The sequence below is a fragment of the Mustelus asterias genome, chromosome X, assembly GCF_964213995.1.
Source record: "Mustelus asterias chromosome X, sMusAst1.hap1.1, whole genome shotgun sequence".
In the NCBI taxonomy this organism is placed as follows: Eukaryota; Metazoa; Chordata; class Chondrichthyes; order Carcharhiniformes; family Triakidae; genus Mustelus; species Mustelus asterias.
In genome coordinates this window covers 5,195,179-5,217,599 of record NC_135834.1, presented here as the reverse complement: position 1 = coordinate 5,217,599, position 22,421 = coordinate 5,195,179, and the positions used below count along the sequence as shown (strand labels likewise).

The window sequence follows — 22,421 nt, the reverse complement described above, 5'->3', positions numbered from 1 at the left end:
ACAATACCGAGAGACGTCCTCGTTTCTTTCGTTTCCTGAGTACACAAAATACTTCTGGATATTAAAAAAACATTTAAATCGTGGCCCGTGCAGCAAAGGAAAAAAGCACGGGCCTGAATTTCTCTCCCCGTCAGGCGTACGCACGTTCAGCTTGCTGGAAAAGCAAGCGCAACACACATTCCCAACCGCGATCGTCCCTGGAACATGATACCACACCGGCTGAGCAGTGTGCAATCGTGTTCCAGGGGCAATCGAGTGAGGCAGCAGTGCTAACCACTGGCGGCAGGGTGGCACAGTGGTTAGCACTGCTGCCTCACAGCACCAGGGGCCTGGGTTTGATTCCCGGCTCGGGTCACTGTCTGTGTGGAGTTTGCACGTTCTCCCCGTGTCTGCGTGGGTTTCCTCCGGGTGCTCCGGTTTCCTCCCACAGTCCAAAGATGCAGTAAGTAGTCTCACAACACCAGGTTAAAGTCCAACAGGTTTATTTAGTAGCACGAGCTTTTGGAGCACTGCTCCTTCATCAGGTAAATACCTTCACTCGCCTTCACTTGGGGGCACTCACCTGATGAAGGGGCAGCGCTCCGAAAGCTCGTGCTACTAAATAAACCTGTTGGACTTTAAACTGGTGTTGTGAGACTTCTTACTGTGCCCACCGCAGTCCAACGCCGGCAACTCCACATCAATTCAAAGATGTGCGGGTTAGGTGGATTGGCCATGCTAAATTGCCCCTTCGTGCCCAATGATGTGTAGGTTAGGTGGATTGGCCATGCCAAATTGCCCCTTCGTGTCCAAAGATGTATAGGTTAGGTAGATTGGCCATGCTAAATTGCCCCTTAGTGTCCAAAGATGTGCAGGTTAGGTGGATTGGCCATGCTAAATTGTCCCTTAGTGTCCAAAGATGTGTAGGTTAGGTGGATTGGCCATGCTAAATTGTCCCTTAGTGTTCAAAGATGTGTAGGTTAGGTGGATTGGCCATGCTAAATTGCCCCTTCGTGCCCAAAGATATGTAGGTTAGGTGGATTGGCCATGCTAAATTGCCCCTTATTGTCCAAAGATGTGCAGGTTAGGTGGATTGGCCATGATAAATTGCCCCTTAGTGCCCAAAGATATGCAGGTTAGGTGGATTAGCCGTGCTAAACTGTCCCTTAATGTCCAAAGACACGCTGGTTAGGTGGATTAGCCATGCTAAATTGTCCCTTAGTGTTCAAAGATGTGTAGGTTAGGTGGATTGGCCATGCTAAATTGCCCCTTCGTGCCCAAAGATGTGCAGGTTAGGTGGATTGGCCATGATAAATTGCCCCTTAGTGTCCAAAGATGTGTAGGTTAGGTGGATTAGCCGTGCTAAACTGTCCCTTAATGTCCAAAGACACGCTGGTTAGGTGGATTAGCCATGCTAAATTGTCCCTTAGTGTTCAAAGATGTGTAGGTTAGGTGGATTGGCCATGCTAAATTGCCCCTTAGTGTCCAAAGATGTGTAGGTTAGGTGGATTAGCCATGCTAAATTGCCCCTTGGTATCAGGGGGTCTGGCTAGAGTAAATGGGGTTATGGGGACAGAGGCTGGGTGGGATTGTGGTCGATGCAGACATGATGGGCCGAATGGCCTCCTTCTGCAGTGTAGGGATTCTATAATATAATTAATGGCCATTCAGTGTCAAATGTGCTGTACGATACTCTGAGTGTTGCCCAAGGAGGGCTAGAAGGTGGGGGCAAGGTGGGGGGCACTAAGAAAAGGGAGGGTGAGGGTTGGTTTTCCCAGTGTGGCCCCTCAGGGGGACAGCCGCTGTCTCAAGGACCCGTGATAAATGAATATCGATGTTAAAACTGTGCCACAAGTGCTTGGGCAGCACAGTCACACCCAGCCCTCAGTCCCCCAGTCACATTTGTGAATTGTCCAGACTCTACATCCCGCCCTGGGATCGAGGTGGAAGCTAAATGTAAAGACCGCCTGGATAACTGGCCCACCCGCCAACCCGAAAGGCAGACGGGCCACGTAAAAATTGCATCCAACTGGCCCCTTAACGGGTCAAATTGCCCGCTTGATTATCAGCGGGCATGTTTCCAAATCTCGTGCCCGCTGCCCGAAAAGTTGGCGCAAGTGTGCGAACAGGCTGGGATGCAAGCCCGTCATCCTCTCGCGCGGCTCTGCGCGCTTTCCGGTTGGGCGTGCGTCCCAGCCCGGGCGACGTAACATTCTGGCCGCGATTTAAAGACCATCCCCAAGCTGGCACGGTCGGAGAATTCTCCACTGGACACTTTCTGAGGACGCGGTCGGGGCAAATCGAACCCTGAGTCAGAGCAAAAGGTCACGGACAACGGAAAGGGAAGCAGTTTGTGGCGTAAGTCACTTCCGATTGAAATTCCCTGAACTCCAACGCTGGGACGGCCAAATCCACGCAGGAGTCGTGCCGACATAATGATGGAAACCAGCACCCAGGCACTGATGCTGAGCACAATCTTCCGGCATTCCAACACAAAGGCAGAATACGCAAAACACTGGTTTGTCCAGTTCAGTGGATGAAACGACATATCACAGAATCACAGAATCCCGACAGTGCAGAAGAGGCCATTTGGCCCATTGAGTGTACACCGACTCTCTGACAGAGCATCTACCCAGGCCCTCTCCCCCGTCCTATCCCTGTAACCCACATATTTACCATGGCCAATCCACCTAAACCTCCACATCTTTGGACACTAAGGGGCAATTTTTCACGGCCAATCCACCTAACCTGCACATCTTTGGACACTAAGGGGCAATTTAGCATGGCCAATCCACCTAACCTGCACATCTTTGGACACTAAGGGGCAATTTAGCATGGCCAATCCACCTAACCTGCACATCTTTGGACACTAAGGGGCAATTTAGCATGGCCAATCCACCTAACCTGCCCATCTTTGGACACTAAGGGGCAATTTAGCATGGCCAATCCACCTAACCTGCACATCTTTGGACACTAAGGGGCAATTTAGCATGGCCAATCCACCTAACCTGCACATCTTTGGACACTAAGGGGCAATTTTTCACGGCCAATCCACCTAACCTGCACATCTTTGGACACTAAGGGGCAATTTAGCATGGCCAATCCACCTAACCTGCACATCCTTGGACACTAAGGGGCAATTTAGCATGGCCAATCCACCTAACGTGCACATCTTTGGACACTAAGGGGCAATTTTTCACGGCCAATCCACCTAACCTGCATATCTTTGGACACTAAGGGGCAATTTAGCATGGCTAATCCACCTAACCTACACATCTTTGGACACTGAGGGGCAATTTAGCATGGCCAATCCACCTAACCTGCACATCTTTGGACACTAAGGGGCAATTTAGCATGGCCAATCCCCCTAACCTACACATCTTTTGGACTGTGGGAGGAAACCGGAGCACCCGGAAGAAACCCATGCAGACACGGGGAGAACGTGCAAACTCCACACAACAAGTGACCCAAGCCGGGAATCGAACCCTGGTCCCTGGCGCTGTGAGGCAGCAGTGCTAACCGCTGTGCCACTGAGCCGCCCAAAACCTCTGGTGCCTTCTTCAGTAGAAAAGCGATTGAGTGGGATCTTTTGCGACGGGTACGGACGGCCCGCACTCTGCCATCCTTTCCCACTCAACACGCAAGGCAAAATAAGAAACCCGCAGTCTCCACAGCAACGAAGGAGAACGAGGGAAGAGGTGCCTTTAAACTTCCCAAAAGTTTGATTTTGGCAGTGTCAGCAAAATATTATGGTCTGGGTTACGGAAATGGCACGGAGACAGGAAAAAAAGGGAGGTTGTAAGAGAGAGAGAGGCGCTGAAGCCAGTCTGTGACAAAATAAGCGGGGTAGGGGGAAAACTCTCTCAATGGGTTAAGTTGCATCTGTTTAACACACTTTCCATTTTTAGACTCTTTCGCACAGATGCTGGTTTTTGTCAAGCTCTCTCTCACACACACACACACACACACAAAGGCAGACTCTCCTGGAATTTTGCCTCACTCTGTTGCAGTTTTTCTGTGAGGTGACTATTATCTTGGGCTCATGAAATGGCTGAAGATTGCTCTGGACTTTTACCCAGCCGTGCAGATAGCTTGTGTGCTGTCAACCCTTCTCAAGGCCTCAGAATCTGCAGTCTGCGCTGCAGAGAGCGGGGGAGGGGGTGGTCCTTGACTGCTGGAAGAGCCACAGATTGAGAGAGCGAGAGAGAGCGAGCGAGAGAGAGAGAGAGAGGGAGAGAGAGAGGGAGTGAAGGCAGTCTCCACCCAGCTCCAAGCCAAGCAAAACCGTTACTTCATGTGCTGTGCCTGTCCGAGAGGGAGCAGCCTCTCTCGCCTCTCTCCCACCTCCCTCCTGGCACCGTCCGCGCCTATGGCCACAGGGCTTCGATTCCCACCGCAGGCTGGCATGAGCGCCAACCAGGCAGCATGAAGGGCGGGCAGCAGCGGCCAGGCTGCGCGTGCCAGCATTTGTTCCGCAAGGTACTGGCAAAGTGCGGCTGTTGCTACAGAGTGCGAGGTGAGTGACTTGAGCCTTGTTTGGGGTTTTGTGTTTGTGGGACGGTGCGAGCTGGGGCATGGGCTGAAGTGCTGAACGCATTCTCTGGATTTCAAGTGCGGACGTACCTCACACCTGTTTTGCCCGTTTTTGACCAGCCTTTCGAACTCTGGTCACCCTATCTCACAGCAACTTTGCAAAAGAACTGCCTTTCACTGCCTGCGAGCCCCTGTAGGAATCTTCACTGAGTGTCTCCGATATATTCTCTGAACCTCGAAGGGGCTGAGAATGATCAGTGAAGGACCAGGGCAGCAGTTTTGGAGTAAATTGAGCAAATCGGACCTTGCGAATTTGTCTGACGCCTAGTGTCCGCACTTTCTCCCTGGCCTTGCGCATTTTCCAAATTGACTTGCTGATATTGAGCGTGGACATGGAGTATTCGAAACAAACTTTGTCTTTGCATGTTTGCAAGCCAAGCGCGAGGGAGGGAGGGAGAATAATTGGATAGCTCTTGCCAAGAGCTGGCATGGGCTGGACGGACCGAACGGCCATGAAGCCCATTCCGTGAAGGCCGGCGAGGGTAAGATCCGATTCCTGGCCCAGTGACTCATCGCAAACCAGGGGATCAGATCGTTGTGGCTGTTACTGGGCTGGGAGCCCTTGAGTTGGAGTATTGGTGGGGGCGGAGGGGGGGAGGAGGGGGGGTGGAGGGGGCAGGGGGGAGGTGGAGGCGGGCGTGATGGGTGTTGAGTAAGTGGCGGGCGAGCGGAATCAGTGCCAGTCGTCTGGCTGTTCCTGCTTTTGGGGAACTGATGACTGGTACTAGAAAGGGCATAGAAGGAGGCCATTCAGCCCATCTTCGAAAGAACCATTCGCTTGACCTCCAATCCTCCGCCCCTGCTCAATTCCCCATCACCTCTCCTGAAAGGAGGGAAAAATACGGACTTCACTAGGTTATCCCTCTGTTGATGGTCTCCTTTAATATTTTCCTTGGCATGCCAGCGCACTAATCCCCGACACTCCGGGAAAACAATAGATGGATAAACAGAAAGGAAAAGTTGGCAGGGAGGGGGTTAACAAAGAACTCTCAAGGCTTTAAGAGTTAACGAAGCTTTATGTGATTAAAGTCAGTGGCGGCCACTATTCAGAGCACATAACAGATCAACCATTGACCCGAATGGATTCCACTCATCTTATATCGTATGAATAAACCACTCTGAAGCACAACTACCCTCGCACCGAGTGAAACTCAGATTCCACGTCCTTCTTCAACGTACATTTTTCCAGCATTAATCTTCCCCACTAAACCCAAACGGTCTGGCCAGTGCAGAGGGTGGGTGATGTGACTCAGTCCTGATATTAAAATACCCTCAACCTTCCCCCCCCCCCGCCCCCCATCCCCCCCCGCCCCCCCCCCCCCCCCCCCCCCCCCCCACACCAACCCACCTCTCGCCTCATGATGGGCACAGTTTAATTTGCGATGAGAGATTCCATTGATTGTGACGGGGGCCTGTTTCTGTGGGGTGATTAAGATTGCTCTTGTGTGGCGACTGTTGTCTGGGTTGGGGGGAAGGGGTTGGCGGGGGCAGGGAGTGGGGCGGGGGGGGGATCCAGAGTCCACCAGGCGAGAGTGATCATCCGAGACAGAATTTGGAATTTCTGTCTCGGCAATATGTCTTCCCTGGTGGGGTGCCAGGGCTCACTTATCTCGGGAAGCTTTTCTGCATCTTAGAGTACCCAACAGGGCAGAAAGAGGCCATTTGGCCCATCGGGTCTGCACTAACTCACTGAAAGAGCATCATACCCAGGTTAAACCCCCATCCTGTACCCGTAACCCCATGCATTTACCATGGCCAATCTGCCTAACTTGTACATCTTCTGCACACTAAGGCAATTTACCATGGCTAATCCACCTAACCTACACATCTTTGGATACTAAAGGGCAATTTAGCGTGGCCAATCCACCTGACGTACACATCTTTGGACACTAAGAGGCAATTCAGCATGGCCAATCCACCTAACCTACACATCTTTGGACACTAAGGGGCAATTTAGCATGGCCAATCCACCTAACCTACACATCTTTGGACACTAAAGGGCAATTTAGCATGGCCAATCCACCTAATGTACACATCTTTGGACATTAAGAGGCAATTTAGCATGGCCAATCCACCTAATGTACACATCTTTGGACACAAAGGGGCAATTTAGCATGGCCAATCCGCCTAACCTACTCATCTTTGGACACTAAGGGGCAATTTAGCATGGCCAATCCACCTAATGTACACATCTTTGAACACTAAGAGGCAACTTAGCATGGCCAATCCACCTAACCTGCACATCTTTGGACACAAAGGGGCAATTTAGCATGGCCAATCCACCTAACCTGCACATCTTTGGACACTAAAGGGCAATTTTGCATGGCCAATCCACCTAACCCGCACATCTTTGGACACTAAGGGGAAAGTTAGCATGGCCAATCCATCTAACCTACACATCTTTGGATTCTAAGGGGCAATTTAGCATGGCCAATCCACTTAACCTACACATCTTTGGACACTGAGGGGCAATTTAGCATGGCCAATCCACCTAACCTACACATCTTTGGACTGTGGGAGGAAATCGGAGCGCCCGGAGGAAACCCATGCAGACACGGGGTGAACGTACAAACAGACAGTGACCCAAGGCCAGGATCGAACCCAGGTCCCTGGCACTGTCCCGCTCTGTAATTTCCTCCAGCCCCAGAACACTCCAAGATCTCTGCGCTCCTCTAATTCTGGCCTCTTGACCATCTCCTGATGATAATTGTTACACCATTGGTTTGCCTTGCCTTCAGCTGCCTGGGCCCCAACTCTGGAATTCCCTCCCTAAACCCCCGCAGCTCTCTCTCTCTCGCTCCTCCTTTAAAATGCTTCTTAAAACCGAGCTCTTTTGTCTGATAACATCTTGGACCATTTTTACTGCCTTCGAGTCACTATATAAATGCAAATTGATGTTGATTGATGCTAGTATTTATGCTGCCAATGCTCAAATCACATCTCCTGCAGATGATGCCAACTGCAAAGTGCCACTTCAGCTCAGGAGTGAATATTTCATCTCCTTGGCCAGATTTTCAATCCCACAGATGTGTCCCTTCATCAGATTCAATGTAATCACCCAACTGTCCAAAAGTTCTCAAGTATAAGATCTATTTGTGCTTTTAACATGGTTTGAGCTTTGAGCGGGAATCCAGGCCTCGGCTTCACAACATGACAGCCTCTTCTGTCCCAGAATTCCCTCACGCACTTCCTGTTGTGAAGCAGTACGGGGAGATGCTTACTAATTTGATTTGATTTGATGTATTATTGTCACATGTATTGGGATACAGTGAAAAGTATTGTTTCTTGCGCGCTATACAGACAAAGCACACCGTTCATAGAGTACATAGGGGAGAAGGAAAGGAGAGGGTGAAGAATGTAGTGTTACAGTCATAGCTAGGGTGTAGAGAAAGATCAGCTTAATATTTGATTTGATTTATTATTGTCACATAGAACATAGAACATAGAAAGCCACAGCACAAACAGGCCCTTCGGCCCACAAGTTGCGCCGATCACATCCCCACCTCTAGGCCTATCTATAGCCCTCAATCTCATTAAATCCCATGTACTCATCCAGAAGTCTCTTAAAAGACCCCAACGAGTTTGCCTCCACCACCACCGACGTCAGCCGATTCCACTCACCCACCACCCTCTGAGTGAAAAACTTACCCCTGACATCTCCTCTGTACCTACCCCCCAGCACCTTAAACCTGTGTCCTCTCGTAGCAACCATTTCAGCCCTTGGAAATAGCCTCTGAGAGTCTACCCTATCCAGACCTCTCAACATCTTGTAAACCTCTATCAGGTCACCTCTCATCCTTCGTCTCTCCAGGGAGAAGAGACCAAGCTCCCTCAACCTATCCTCATAAGGCATGCCCCCCAATCCAGGCAACATCCTTGTAAATCTCCTCTGCACCCTTTCAATGGCTTCAACATCTTTCCTGTAATGAGGTGACCAGAACTGCGCGCAGTACTCCAAGTGGGGTCTAACCAGGGTCCTATAAAGCTGCAGCATTATCTCCCGACTCCTAAACTCAATCCCTCGATTAATGAAGGCCAGTACGCCGTACGCCTTCTTGACCGCATCCTCCACCTGCGAGGCCGATTTAAGAGTCCTATGGACCCGGACCCCAAGGTCCTTCTGATCCTCTACACTGCTAAGAATGGTACCCTTCATATTATACTGCTGCTTCATCCCATTGGATCTGCCAAAATGGATCACCACACACTTATCCGGGTTGAAGTCCATCTGCCACTTCTCCGCCCAGTCTTGCATTCTATCTATGTCTCGCTGCAACTTCTGACATCCCTCCAAACTATCCACAACACCACCTACCTTGGTGTCGTCAGCAAACTTACCAACCCATCCCTCCACTTCCTCATCCAGGTCATTTATGAAAATGACAAACAGCAAGGGTCCCAGAACAGATCCCTGGGGCACTCCACTGGTCACTGACCTCCATGCAGAGAAAGACCCCTCCACAGCCACTCTCTGCCTTCTGCAGGCAAGCCAGTTCTGGATCCACAAGGCAACAGCCCCTTGGATCCCATGCCCTCTCACTTTCTCAAGAAGTCTTGCATGGGGGACCTTATCGAACGCCTTGCTGAAGTCCATATAGACCACATCCACCGCTCTTCCTTCGTCAATGTGTTTGGTCACATTTTCAAAGAACTCAACCAGGCTCGTAAGGCACGACCTGCCCTTGACAAAGCCGTGCTGACTACTTTTGATCATACTAAACTTCTCTAGATGATCATAAATCCTGTCTCTCAGGATCCTCTCCATCAACTTACCAACCACTGAGGTTAGACTCACCGGTCGGTAATTTCCCGGGCTGTCCCTGTTCCCTTTCTTGAATATAGGGACCACATCTGCAATCCTCCAATCCTCCGGAACCTCTCCCGTCTCCATCGACGATGCAAAGATCATCGCCAAAGGCTCCGCAATCTCCTCCCTCGCCTCCCACAGTAACCTGGGGTACATCCCATCCGGTCCCGGCGACTTACCAACCTTGATGCCATTCAATAGTTCCAACACATCCTCTTTCTTTATGTCCACATGCTCGATCCTTTCTGTCCACCGCAAACCAGCAGTACAACCACCCAGATCCCTTTCCACCGTGAATACCGAGGTAAAGTATTCATTAAGCAGCTCCGCCATTTCTAACGGTTCCGCACAAACTTTTCCCCCTTCACCTTTTAAGGGTCCTATGCCTTCACATCTCATCCTTTTACTCTTGACATATTTGTAGAAAGGCTTGGGATTCTCCTTAATCTTACCCGCCAAGGCCTTCTCATGACCCCTTCTCGCTCTCCTAATTTCCTTCTTAAGCTCCTTCCTACATCCCGTATACTCCTCTAAATCCTTAACACCTACTAGCTCTCTGAACCTTCTGTACGCCTCTCTTTTCTTATTCACCAGGTTCATCACAACCTTCGTGCACCACGGTTCCCGTACCCTACCAACACCCCCCTGTCTCATCGGAACGTTGTCATGCAGAGCTCCAGACAAACATTCCTTGAAAATCCTCCACTTTCCTTCGGTACTTTTCCCCAAGAATGCCTCCTTCCAATTTACCCGTCTAATTTCCTCCCTGATGACACTGTATTTCCCTTATTGGGGTTCAGTGAAAAGTATTGTTTCTTGCACGCTATACAGACAAAGCATACCGTTCATAGAGCACATAGGGGAGAAGGAAAGGAGAGGGTGCAGAATGTAGTGTTACAGTCATAGCTAGGGTGTAGAGAAAGATCAACTTAATGCAAGGTAGGTCCATTCAAAAGTCTGATGGCAGCAGGGAAGAAGCTGTTCTTGAGTCGGTTGGTACGTGACCTCAGACTTTTGTATCTTTTTCCCGACGGAAGAAGGTGGAAGAGAGAATGTCCGGGGTGTGTGGGGTCCTTGATTATGCTGGCTGCTTTTCCGAGGCAGCGGGAAGTGTAGACGGAGCCAATGGATGGGAGGCTGGTTTGCGTGATGGACTGGGCTTCATTCATAATCCTTTATAGTTTCTTGAGGTCTTGAGCAGAGCAGGAGCCATAACAAGCTGTGATACATCCAGAAAGAATGCTTTCTATGGTGCACCTGTAAAAGTTGGTGAGAGTCGTAGCGGACATGCCGAATTTCCTTAGCCTCCTGAGAAAGTAGAGTGGTGAGAAAGTAGAACTCGCTCCCACAGAGTGGTTGAAGTGAATAGCATAGTGAGTGTGATGTCGGGGGACCAGGACAGGTTGTTGGTGATCTGAAGACCTAGAAACATGAAGCTCTCAAACATTTCTACTGATCGGCCACCCGCACACCCCTTGCCTGAATCTCATCCTTTCTGCTGCGTTACGATGCTTGAGGAATTTTTAAAAATGTCAACTGGGACCCACCATCAAATACAAAAATAATCAGCAATGACAAAAAAAAGCAAAAACGTGCATTTCCATAGCACCTTTCACAACCACAGTACATACCAGAGTGCCCTACAGCTCTACGGCCAATGAGATACTGCCGTAATATTGGAAACACGATAGGCCGTTTTGCACACAGCAAGATCCCACATATAGTATTGGTGTAATAACCAGATGGTCTGTTTTTCCATGTGTAACGTTGTTTGTGGAATGAATATCGGGGAGGATATTGGGGAGATAACATCTTGTCCGAAAGGCGCACCTCTGTCAGTGTGGCACTCCCTCAGTACCGCACTGGAGTGTCAGCCTAGAACTTGTGCTCAGCAATCGGGAGTGAGCCATGAACCTTCTACAGCAGCAGTAAGAATGTCGAGGCTGGCGCCAGAAACTGGCAGATTAGGAAGTGGCAGAGTAAGTTCCTGGCCAAAACCTGTCAGCGAACCTTGCCCAGGCAATTCACACTTAGAACCAGTAAGTAGTCTCACAACACCAGGTTAAAGTCCAACAGGTTTATTTGGTAGCACAAGCTTTCGGAGCGCCGCTCCTTCATCAGGTGAGTGCCTTAGAACCATAGGAAGGTCACAGCACAGAATGAGGCCATTCGGCCCATCCTGCCCATGCCAGCACAAGGAGGGGCGATGGCCTAGTGGTATTCTCACTGGACTATTAATCCAGAAACTCAGCTAATGTTCTGGGGGACCCGGGTTCGAATCCTGCCAAGGCAGATGGTGGAATTTGAATTCAACTCAATAAAATCTGGAATTAGGAATCTACTGATGACCATGGAACCATTGTTCATAAGATACAGGGGCAGAATTAGGCCATTCGGCCCATCGAGTCCGCTCTGCCATGGCTGATATGCTCCTCATCCCCATTCTCCTGCCTTCTCCCCATAACCCATGTAAGACCATTGAATCCAGGAGTTGGGACGTCTTGTTGAAGTTGTACAAGACATTGGTAAGGCCACACTTGGAATACTGTGTGCAGTTCTGGTCACCCTATTATAGAAAGGACATTATTAAACTAGAAAGAGTGCAGAAGAGATTTACTAGGATGCTACCGGGACTTGATGGTTTGAGTTATCAGGAGAGGCTGGATAGACTAGGACTTTTTTGTCTGGAGCGTAGGAGGCTGAGGGGTGATCTTATCGAGGTCTATAAAATAATGAGGGACACAGATCAGCGAGATAGTCAATATCTTTTCCCAAAGGTAGAAGAGTCTAAAACTAGAGGGCATAGGTTTAAGTTGAGAGGGGAGAGATACAAAAGGTTTGAGAGGGGCAATTTTTTCACACAGAGGGTGGTGAGTGTCTGGAACAAGCTGCCAGAGGTAGTAGTAGAGGCGGGTACAATTTTGTCTTTTAAAAAGCATTTAGACAGTTACATGAGTACGATGGGTAGAGAGGGATATGGGCCAAACGCAGGCAATTGGGACTAGCTTAATGGTTAAAAAAAGGGGTGGCATAGACAAGTTGGGCCGAAGGGCCTGTTTCCATGCTGTAAACCTCTATGACTCTATAACTCTTCAACCCATCACCAATTAAAAATGTGTCTAACTCCTCCCTAAATGTACTCACTGTCCTAGCATCCACCGCACTTTGGGGCAGCGAATTCCACAGATTCACAACCCTTTGGGAGAAGTAGTTTCTCCTCAACTCTGTTTTAAATTTGCTGTCCCTTATCCTAAGACCTCTCGTCCTAGAATGCCCCACAAGAGGAAGCATCCGCTCCACGTCTACTTTATCCAGACCTTTTATCATCTTGTATACCTCAATTTGATCCCCCCTCATTCTTCTAAATTCCAGAGAGTATCGGCCTAAACTATTCAATCGTATAGGCCTAAACTGTTCAGTTGTCATTGGGCCGAATGGCCTGTGTCTCTCCTATAAGTGATACAATGTGGCACAAAATAAAATGAGGAGCAAATAAAATGGACTTTTGCTCTGAATTTCCACCCAAGAAACGTTCAGTGCAGAATATAGTGTTACGGTCATCGCCAGGGTGAAGCTGTAAGCTAACCAGTGCAAAAACAATCCATGACCTCTGGACTATGCTGAGCAGGACACATATAGCTTGAACCTCCTTCTTGTTGAGGACTTTGAAATGGCAATTCGGAGGCTGCTGGGGTGGGTGGGTTGGAGGTGGGGGAGTGCGAGGGAGTGGAGGGGAGTGCGGGGGGTTGCGGGGCGGTCGGGGGGGGCGGTGGTGGAATGTGGGTGGGAAGTCGAGGGCGTCAGGACCCTCGTGCAAGTCCGAATAAATTCGCGATTCTGCCCTGCGTGCACAGATTACACATTAATACCGACCTGCACCTACACAGAATTTTGAGAAGCTTAAAAAATGTCACTGATCAACTGCCTGTCAATGAACAACGCAGGGTTCGAACACACGATAGATTGCAAAATTAGATCGTCCAGTTTAACGCGTGGCGACATGTGGGAATCATTGCAAGGCCAATTCATTCCGACACCCCTCTTGACCTCTTCCCAGTGAGAGGCCAAAGGTCAAAGGCTAAGGCTTGCAAAGTGCCCCTTTAAAACAGTGCGGGGGAGAGAGATGATAAGGTGTATGAGCGATACGGTGGCACAGTGGTTAGCGCTGCGGCCTCACAGCGCCAGGGACCCGGGTTCGATTCCTGGCCTCGGGTGACTCTTTGTGCGGAGTCTGCACGTTCTCCCCGTGTCTGCGTGGGTTTCCTCCGGGCGCCCTGGTTCCCGCCCACAGTCCGAAAGACATGCTGACTAGGTGGATTGGCCATGATAAATTGTCCCTTAGTGTCCAAAGATGTGCAGGTTAGGTGGATTGGCCATGCTAAATTGTCCCTTAGTGTCCAAAGATGTGCAGGTTAGGTGGATTGGCCATGCTAAATTGCCCCTTAGTGTCCAAAGATGTGTAGGTTAGGTGGATTGGCCATGCTAAATTGCCCCTTAGTGTCCAAAGATGTGTAGGTTAGGTGGATTGGCCATGCTAAATTGCCCCTTAGTGTCCAAAGATGTGTAGGTTAGGTGGATTGGCCATGCTAAATTGCCCCTTAGCGTCCAAAGATGTGCAGGTTAGGTGGATTGGCTATGCTAAATTGCCCCTTAGTGTCCAAAGATGTGTAGGTTAGGTGGATTGGCTATGCTAAATTGCCCCTTAGTGTCCAAAGATGTGCAGGTTAGGTGGATTGACTATGCTAAATTGCCCCTTAGTGTCCAAAGATGTGCAGGTTAGGTGGATTGGCTATGCTAAATTGCCCCTTAGTGTCCAAAGATGTGTAGGTTAGGTGGATTCGCCATGCTAAATTGTCCCTTAGTGTCCAAAGATGTGCAGGTTAGGTGGATTGGCTATGCTAAATTGCCCCTTAGTGTCCAAAGATGTGCAGGTTCTAAAGGGTCACAGAATCATAGAATCCCTACAGTGCAGAAGGAGGCCGTTCTGCCAATTGAGCCTGCACCGACCACAATCCCACCCAGACCCTATTCCTGTAACCCCACTAAAAAACCCTGCTAATCCCCGTGATCCTAGGGTCAATTTAGCATGACCAATCAACCTAACCCTCACATCTTTAGACTGTGGGAGGAAACCGGAGCACCCAGAGGAAACCCATACAGACACGGGGAGAATGTGCAAACTCCACATAGACAGGGGAGAAGAAAAGGAGAGGGTGCAGAATGTAGTGTTACAGTCATAACTAGGGTGTAGAGAAAGATCAACTTAATATTTGGTAGGTTCATTCAAACGTTTGATGGCAGCAGGGAAGAAGCTATTCTTGAGTCGATTGGTACGTGACCTTAGATTTTTGTATCTTTTTCCCGACGGAAGAAGGTGGAAGAGAGAATGTCCGGGGTGCGTGGGGTCCTTGATTATGCTGGCTGCTTTTCCAAGGTAGCGGGAAGTGTAGACGGAGTCAATGGATGGGAGGCTGGTTTGCGTGATGGACTGGGCTACATTCACAACTCTTTGTAGTTCCATGCGGTCTTGGGTAGAGCAGGAGCCATACCAAGCTGTGATACAACCAGAAAGAATGCTTTCTATGGTGCATCTGTAAAAGTTGGTGAGAGTCGCAGTGGACATGCCAAATTTCCTTCGCCTCCTGAGAAAGTAGAGGCGTTGGTGGGCTTTCTTAACTATAGTGTCGGCATGGGGGGACCAGGACAGGTTGTTGGTGATCTGGACACCTAGAAACCTGAAGCTCTCGACCATTTCCACTTCGTCCCCGTTGATGGAGACAAGGGCATATTCTCCTCTACGCTTCCTGAAGTCGATGACAATCTCCTTCGTTTTGTTGACATTGAGGGAGAGATTATTGTTGCACCAGTTCACCAGATTCTCTATCTCATTCCTGTACTCTGTCTCGTCATTGTTTGAGATCCAATCCACTACAGTGGTGTCGTCAGCAAACCTGAAAACCGAATTGGAGGGGAACTTGGCCACACAGTCATAAGTGTAGATTCGGAGTATACGCAGTAGTCACACGGACGTGAGAGAAATTGGGCGGGAAATTGGGCTTGCCCTGAAACCAGAAAATCCCACCCAAGGTCAACAGATCTTCCCATGGTCCTGCCCTTGCCTGCTCTGATTCCGTGGCAGACGGGACGGTAAAATCCCAGCCATTGTGTTTTATTTTGAAGCATTTTCTTGGAACGTTTATATTTATTCATGTCAAAAATGTTGGGGATGGCGGGTGGAGTGGGGACGTTCTTTGATTGGTTGGACATGGGAAGTCATGTGATGAGACCTCCAGGATCACCACCAATCAGAGCTGGCAACGCCCTAATTGACACTTTCCCTGACTGATTGCACTCTGTCGCTCTAACTCGAATCAAAACCACTGTCATCCTGACACAAGAACACAAAGAACAGAAGCAGGAGGAGGCCACCTTCAAGCCTGCCCCGCCACTCAATACAATCATGGCTGATCTAGGCCAGCCTCAACTCCTATTCTGCACCATTTTCCCATAATGCAGTGCTCCAAGCATTTGGCCAAAGGGGGTTGCGTTGTCATGTGTCGAGGGCAAGGTTGGCGGTGAGCGAGGCATTGGACTGGGAATTCTGTCAGAAGTCCTGATACTTTAGTTTCACAACTCATTCATGCCAGTTTAAATATTTTTTGAAATGGGGGGGAAGCTGAAGCCATTCTCTGGACCAAGCCAAGATGTCTTCAGGTTGTAAACCATGCCCACATTTGACCAACCAGGTATGATGATTCGGGTATGAGAGTGGAAAAGTTTCACGAGAGCTTTGGAGACACCCTGGAGTACCATGCACAGCTTTGATCTTCTTACCTACACAAGGATATACTAGCTTTGGAAGGAATGCACTGAATGTTCACAAGATTGGCGGCACGGTGGCGCAGTGGTTAGCACTGCTGCCTCACAATGCCAGGGACTCGGGTTGAACTCCAGCCTTGGGTGACTGTAATGTTAAATGTTGTTCATTTGTTACAAGTAGGCTTACATTAACAATCCAGTGAAGTTACTGTGAAAATCCCCTCGTCGCCACACTCCTGTTCGGGTACACTGAGGGAGAATTTAGCACGGCCAATGCACCCTAACCAGCACGTCTTTCAGGCTGTGGGAGGAAGCCGGAGCACCCGGAGGAAACCCACGCAGACACGGGGAGAAGGTGCAGACTCCGCACGGTCACCCAAGCCGGGAATCGAACCCGGGTTCCTGGCGCTGTGAGGCAGCTGTGCTAACCACTGTGCCACTGTGCTGTCTGTGTGGAGTTTGCACATTCTCCCCGTGTCTGCATGGGTTTCCTCCGGGTGCTCCGGTTTCCTCCCACAGTCCAAAGATGTGCAGGTTCGGTGGATTGGCCATGGTAAATTGCCCCTTAGTGTCCAAAGATGTGCAGGTTAGGTGGATTGGCCATGGTAAATTGCCCCTTAGTGTCCAAAGATGTGTAGGTTAGGGTGGATTGGCCATGCTAAATTGTCCCTTGGTGTCCAAAGATGTGTAGGTTAGGTGGATTGGCCATGCTAAATTGTCCCTTGGTGTCCAAAGATGTATAGGTTAGGTGGATTGGCCATGCTAAATTGTCCCTTGGTGTCCAAAGATCTGCAGGTGAGGTGGATTAGCCATGCTAAATGTCCCCTTAGTTTCCAAAGATGTGCAGGTTAGGTGGATTGGCCATGCTAAATTGTCCCTTGGTGTCCAAACATGTGCGGGTTAGGTGGATTGGCCATGCTAAATTGCCCCTTAGTGTCTGCGGGATCAGCAGGGTAAATGTGTGGGGTTATGGGGATGGGGGCCTGGGTGGGACTGTGGTCGGCTCCAACTCGATGGGCTGAATGGCCTTCCTCTGTACTGTAGGGATTCTCTGATTCACCTCCCTGGCAATGGAGCTCACACTCAAACAAAAAGCGGAAAGCATGAAACCAGAAAGGTTTTATTTCAGCCCATGGGACACCAGTCTTTTCACCAGCCACTCTCAATTCTCACTGTCCAGGATTCGAGCCCAAGGCCATTTCACCTCCTGGGGAAAGATCCTTCACTGCCCCCAAAGGCAAGACAAACAAAATCTACCCCTTGGACAGGCAGCTGCTGCCCTTTGATCCGCCTCTCTGTCTCTCTCCCCTCCTCACAGCTGTGGTGCAGTCCAAACAATGACTCACATTGTCAAGGAGTGTCCACTGACTAAACATTAAGGCAGGAATGAAGAACTCCATCCAGTCACTGACAGGACTATTATTTGTCTCTGTTACTCGGTCCAAGTGGAGGAAAATGATCCATAGAACCATAGAATCCGTACAGTGCAGACGGACGCCAATTGGCCCATCGAGTCTGCACTGACTCTCCGAGGGAGCATCTTACCCAGGCCCAACCAACACCCCACTAGCCCCATAATCCTGCGCATTTACCATGGCCAATCCCCCTAACTTTGTACATCTTTTGACATCTGATGATCACCCAGGCCCTATCCCCATAACCCCACGTTTTTACCCTGCTAATCCTCCTGGGGCAATTTAGCACGGCCAATCCACCTACCCTGCACATCTTTGGACTCTAAGGGGCAACTTAGCATGGCCAATCCACCTAACCTACACATCTTTGGACACGAAGGGGCAACTTAGCATGGCCAATCCACCTAACCCGCACATCTTTGGACACTAAGGGGCAACTTAGCATGGCCAATCCACCTAACCTGCACATCTTTGGACACTAAGGGGCAATTTAGCATGGCCAATCCACCTAACCTACATATCTTTGGACACGAAGGGGCAATTTAGCATGGCCAATCCACCTAACCTGCACACCTTTGGACACTAAGGGGCAATTTAGCATGGCCAATTCACCTAACCGACACATCTTTGGACACCAAGGGGCAATTTAGCACGGCCACCATGACATCTGATGATCACATTATCCATTGTCGGAAAAACCCACCTGGTTTACGAATGTCCTTCAGGGAAGGAAATCTGCCATCCTTACCCGGTCTGGCCTACATGTGACTCCAGAGCCACAGCAATGTGGTTGACTCTCAACTGCCCTCAGGCAACTAGGGATGGGCAATAAATGCAGGCCCAGCCAGCGATGCCCATGTCCCAAGAATGAATATAAGAAAAATGTCCACCCTTGAAACGTGAGGGACATTTCGTGGGTCGTTGGATCTCAGGAAGAAGAACAGCCTGCTCTTTATTGGGTGGCACGGTGGCACAGTGGTCAGCACTGCTGCCTCACAGCGCCAGAGACCCGGGTTCGATTCCCAGCTTGGGTCACTGTCTGTGCGGAGTCTGCACGTTCTCCCCGTGTCTGCGTGGGTTTCCTCCGGGTGCTCCGGTTTCCTCCCACAGTCCGAAAGACGTGCTGGTTAGGGTGCATTGGCCGTGCTAAATTCTCCTTCATTGTACCCGAACAGGAGTGTGGCGACTAGGGGATTTTCACAGTAACTCCATTGCAGTGCTAATGTAAGCCTACTTGTGACACTAATAAATAAACTTTTACTGAAACAAATCCTTTACAATATTTCCCACCCCACCACCACCCCCAGTTGACCTGCTGCCCTCACTCAAAGTGCATTTCATCAATTGTGAGTCAGATAGGAAGGAGTTAATTTGACCGAGAGGTGGAAGCAGGGACAGAGAGGGATGAATCATAGAATCCTGACAATGCAGAGGAGGCCATTTGGTCCATCGACCACAATCCCACCCAGGCCTTAACCCCGTAACCCCACGTTTTTACCCTGCTGATCCCCCTGACACTAAGGGGCAATTTAGCATGGCGAATCCACCTAACCTACACATCTTTGGACACTAAGGGGAAATTTAGCATGGTCAATCCACCTAACCTACACATCTTTGGACACTAAGGGGCAATTTAGCATGGCCAATCCACCTAACCTACACATCTTTGGACACTAAGGGACAATTTAGCATGGCCAATCCACCTAACCTATACATCTTTGGACACTAAGGGGCAATTTAGCATGGCCAATCCACCTAACCTACACATCTTTGGACACTAAGGGACAATTTAGCATGGCCAATCCACCTAACCTACACATCTTTGGACACTAAGGGACAATTTAGCATGGCCAATCCACCTAATCCACACATCTTTGGATACTAAGGGGCAATTTAGCATGGCCAATCCATCTAACTGACACATCTTTGTACACTAAGGGGTGATTTAGCATGGCCAATCCATCTAACCTGCACATCTTTGGACACAATGGGACAATTTAGCACGGCCAATCTACCTAACCTACACATCTTTGGAGTGTGGGAGGAAACCGGAGCACCCGGAGGAAACCCACACAGACACGGGGAGAATGTGCAAACTCCACACAGACAGTGACCCAAGCCGGGAATCGAACCCGGGTCCCTGGCGCTGTGAGACAGCAGTGCTAACCACTGCGCCACCGTGCCGCAGGTTGGATATTCCCTCCCGAAACCACTCCTGGCTCACTGCCTTTCAGAGCCGTCACCCCCTCAATGGAACTCAGTGAGTCCAAACCGGCAACCTCAAGATCCGGGCCAGATTTTGGATCTTGTCGGCTTTGGAGTCGGGCAGTACAGGCCAGGCCAGGTTGGCTCGGGTATGTCACGCGTCGAGGACATGTTGCTCAAGTGTGGATCGGAAAAAAGTCAGTTTTGACAGGGACAGACACAATGCTGCAAGATAAATCAAGAAATTCTTTACAGCTGCTTCAGATCTGTCAGTGCTGCCTTGCCGGGGAGTGTGACAGAAGCTGTATTTATTTATAGGGTTCCTGCTGCACTCTGAGTGAAGTGTTGATGGTGGAGTGGGCTTAAAGGAATGTTCCAGCCATGCAGTTAGACCAAAGCTGTCGAAGACGAGGAAATGACAGCTGGTAAAGGTTTCAAATTTCCGGGCAGTGCCAGTTTTTGGGGAGGCGGATTTGATAAACCGTACCCGAAATGGCTTCTTTGAAATGTCGCGGGATATTTTATTCATTTTTAAGGTGCTATATAGATGCAAATCAAAGCAAAACACTGCGGATGCTGGAAATCTGAAATAAATTCAGGAAACGCTGGATAAATGCAGTATCATCGAATCGTCGACTCATAGAATCCCTCTAGGAGGCCCTTTGGCCCATCTGCACAGTCTGTCCAACAGAGGATTCTATCCAGGCCCTTTCCCGTAACGCCACGTATTTACACCACTAATCCACCTAACCTGCACATCTTTGGATACTAAGAGGCAATTTAGCATGGCCAATCCACCTAACCTGCACATCTTTGGACACTAAGGGACAATTTAGCATGGCCAATCCATCTAACCTGCACATCTTTGGACACTAAGGGGCAATTTAGCATGGCCAATCCACCTAACCTGCACATCTTTGGATACTAAGAGGCAATTTAGCATGGCCAATCCACCTAACCTGCACATCTTTGGACACTAAGGGACAATTTAGCATGGCCAATCCACCTAACCTGCACATCTTTGGATACTAAGAGGCAATTTAGCATGGCCAATCCACCTAACCTGCACATCTTTGGACACTAAGGGACAATTTAGCATGGCCAATCCATCTAACCTGCACATCTTTGGACACTAAGGGGCAATTTAGCATGGCCAATCCACCTAACCTACACATCTTTGGACAGTAAGGGGCAATTTAGCATGGCCAATCCACCTAACCTGCACATCTTTGGACACTAAGGGGCAATTTAGCATGGCCAATCCACCTAACCAGCACATCTTTGGACACTAAGGGGCAATTTAACATGGCCAATCCACCTAACCTGCACATCTTTGGACACTAAGGGGCAATTTAACATGGCCAATCCACCTGGCCTGCACATCTTTGGACACTAAGGGGCAATTTAGCATGGCCAATCCACCTAACCTGCACATCTTTGGACACTAAGGAGCAATTTAACATGGCCAATCCACCTACCCTGCACATCTTTGGACTGTGGGAGGAAACCAGAGCATCCACGCAGTCACGGGGAGAACGTACAAACTCCACACAGTCACCCAGGGCCGGAATTGAACCCGGGTCCCCGACGCTGTGAGGCAGCACTGCTAACCACTGTGCTGTCATGATGTTCTAAGTGGCCTGCTCCTTATTCTGAGACCATCGATAGGTTTTTCCAGCCCCGCCCACCGCCAGTATCGTCTGCTCCCGCTGAAAGTCGGTGGGCGTTTTCCTGGGCTGCTCTTGTGGCTGGTCCCTCCATGACACGACTGGAGAATCCCAGCCGATATCCCTTGGTTCACAATATCCCTGACCCCAGCCAGGTGTAACCTCCTTCCTACTTCTACCCTGCTGAGCCCGCTAGCTCTTAACAAAATTTGTACATTTGCATTGGAATCACTTCTCCTTCATCTAACCTTGAGAGAGCCAGTCTCCTCAATCTCTCCTCAGAGAGACAATCCTGCCATCCCCGGGATTAGTCTGGTGAGCTTTTGCTGCCCTCCCTCTCTGTCAAGTAGTGATCATGTTCTTCAAGGAAGTAATGGAGAGGATGCAAAGGAGATACACAGGGCTGAGCAGAACTGCAAGGTAACATCTATCAGGAAAGGATTGACAGACTGGCTCCCTTTTCTCTGGAAAGAAGAAGGCTGAGGGGTGACCTAACCGAGGTGTGTATATCTCTGAAAGGTTTTAATGAAGTGGATCCAGAAGAATGTTGCCTCTTGTGGGGTACAAAGAACAAAGAACAGTACAGCACAGGAAACAGGCCCTTCGGCCCTCCAAGCCTGTGCCGCTCCTTGGTCCAACTAGACCAATCTAGAGCATCATTTCAGACCAGCATTAGAGCATAGTCACCAAGGGAAGCAATGGCCCAATGGTATTATCGCTAGACTATTAATCCAGAAACTCAGCTAATGTTCTGGGGGACCCGGGTTCGAATCCCGCCACAACAGCTGGTGGAATTTGAATTTTAAAAAAAGTATCTGGAATTAAGAATCTACTGATGACCATGAAACCATTGTCGGAAAAACCCATCTGGTTCATTGATGTCCTTTCGGGAAGGAAATCTGCAGTCCTTACCCGGTCTGGCCTACATGTGACTCC

At 49.6% G+C, this 22,421-nt stretch overlaps 2 protein-coding genes across 4 annotated transcripts in view; one reads left to right on the top strand and one right to left on the bottom strand.

The window, feature by feature from the left end:
* Positions 1-22,421, bottom strand: part of LOC144481893 (Golgi reassembly-stacking protein 2-like) — a 739,438-nt gene that overhangs the window by 488,926 nt on the left and 228,091 nt on the right. The window lies entirely within an intron of this gene.
* LOC144481882 (rho guanine nucleotide exchange factor 25-like) overlaps positions 4,130-22,421 on the top strand; it is a 193,107-nt gene continuing 174,815 nt past the window's right edge. For 2 of the 3 annotated variants that reach the window (XM_078201034.1, XM_078201032.1), the window contains exon 1: positions 4,167-4,495. In XM_078201034.1, the coding sequence (XP_078057160.1) occupies positions 4,405-4,495 (91 nt within the window). In that variant the 5' untranslated portion in view covers positions 4,167-4,404. Of the gene's footprint in view, positions 4,496-22,421 lie in introns of all 3 variants that reach the window. The other variant, XM_078201033.1, reaches the window with a different exon arrangement.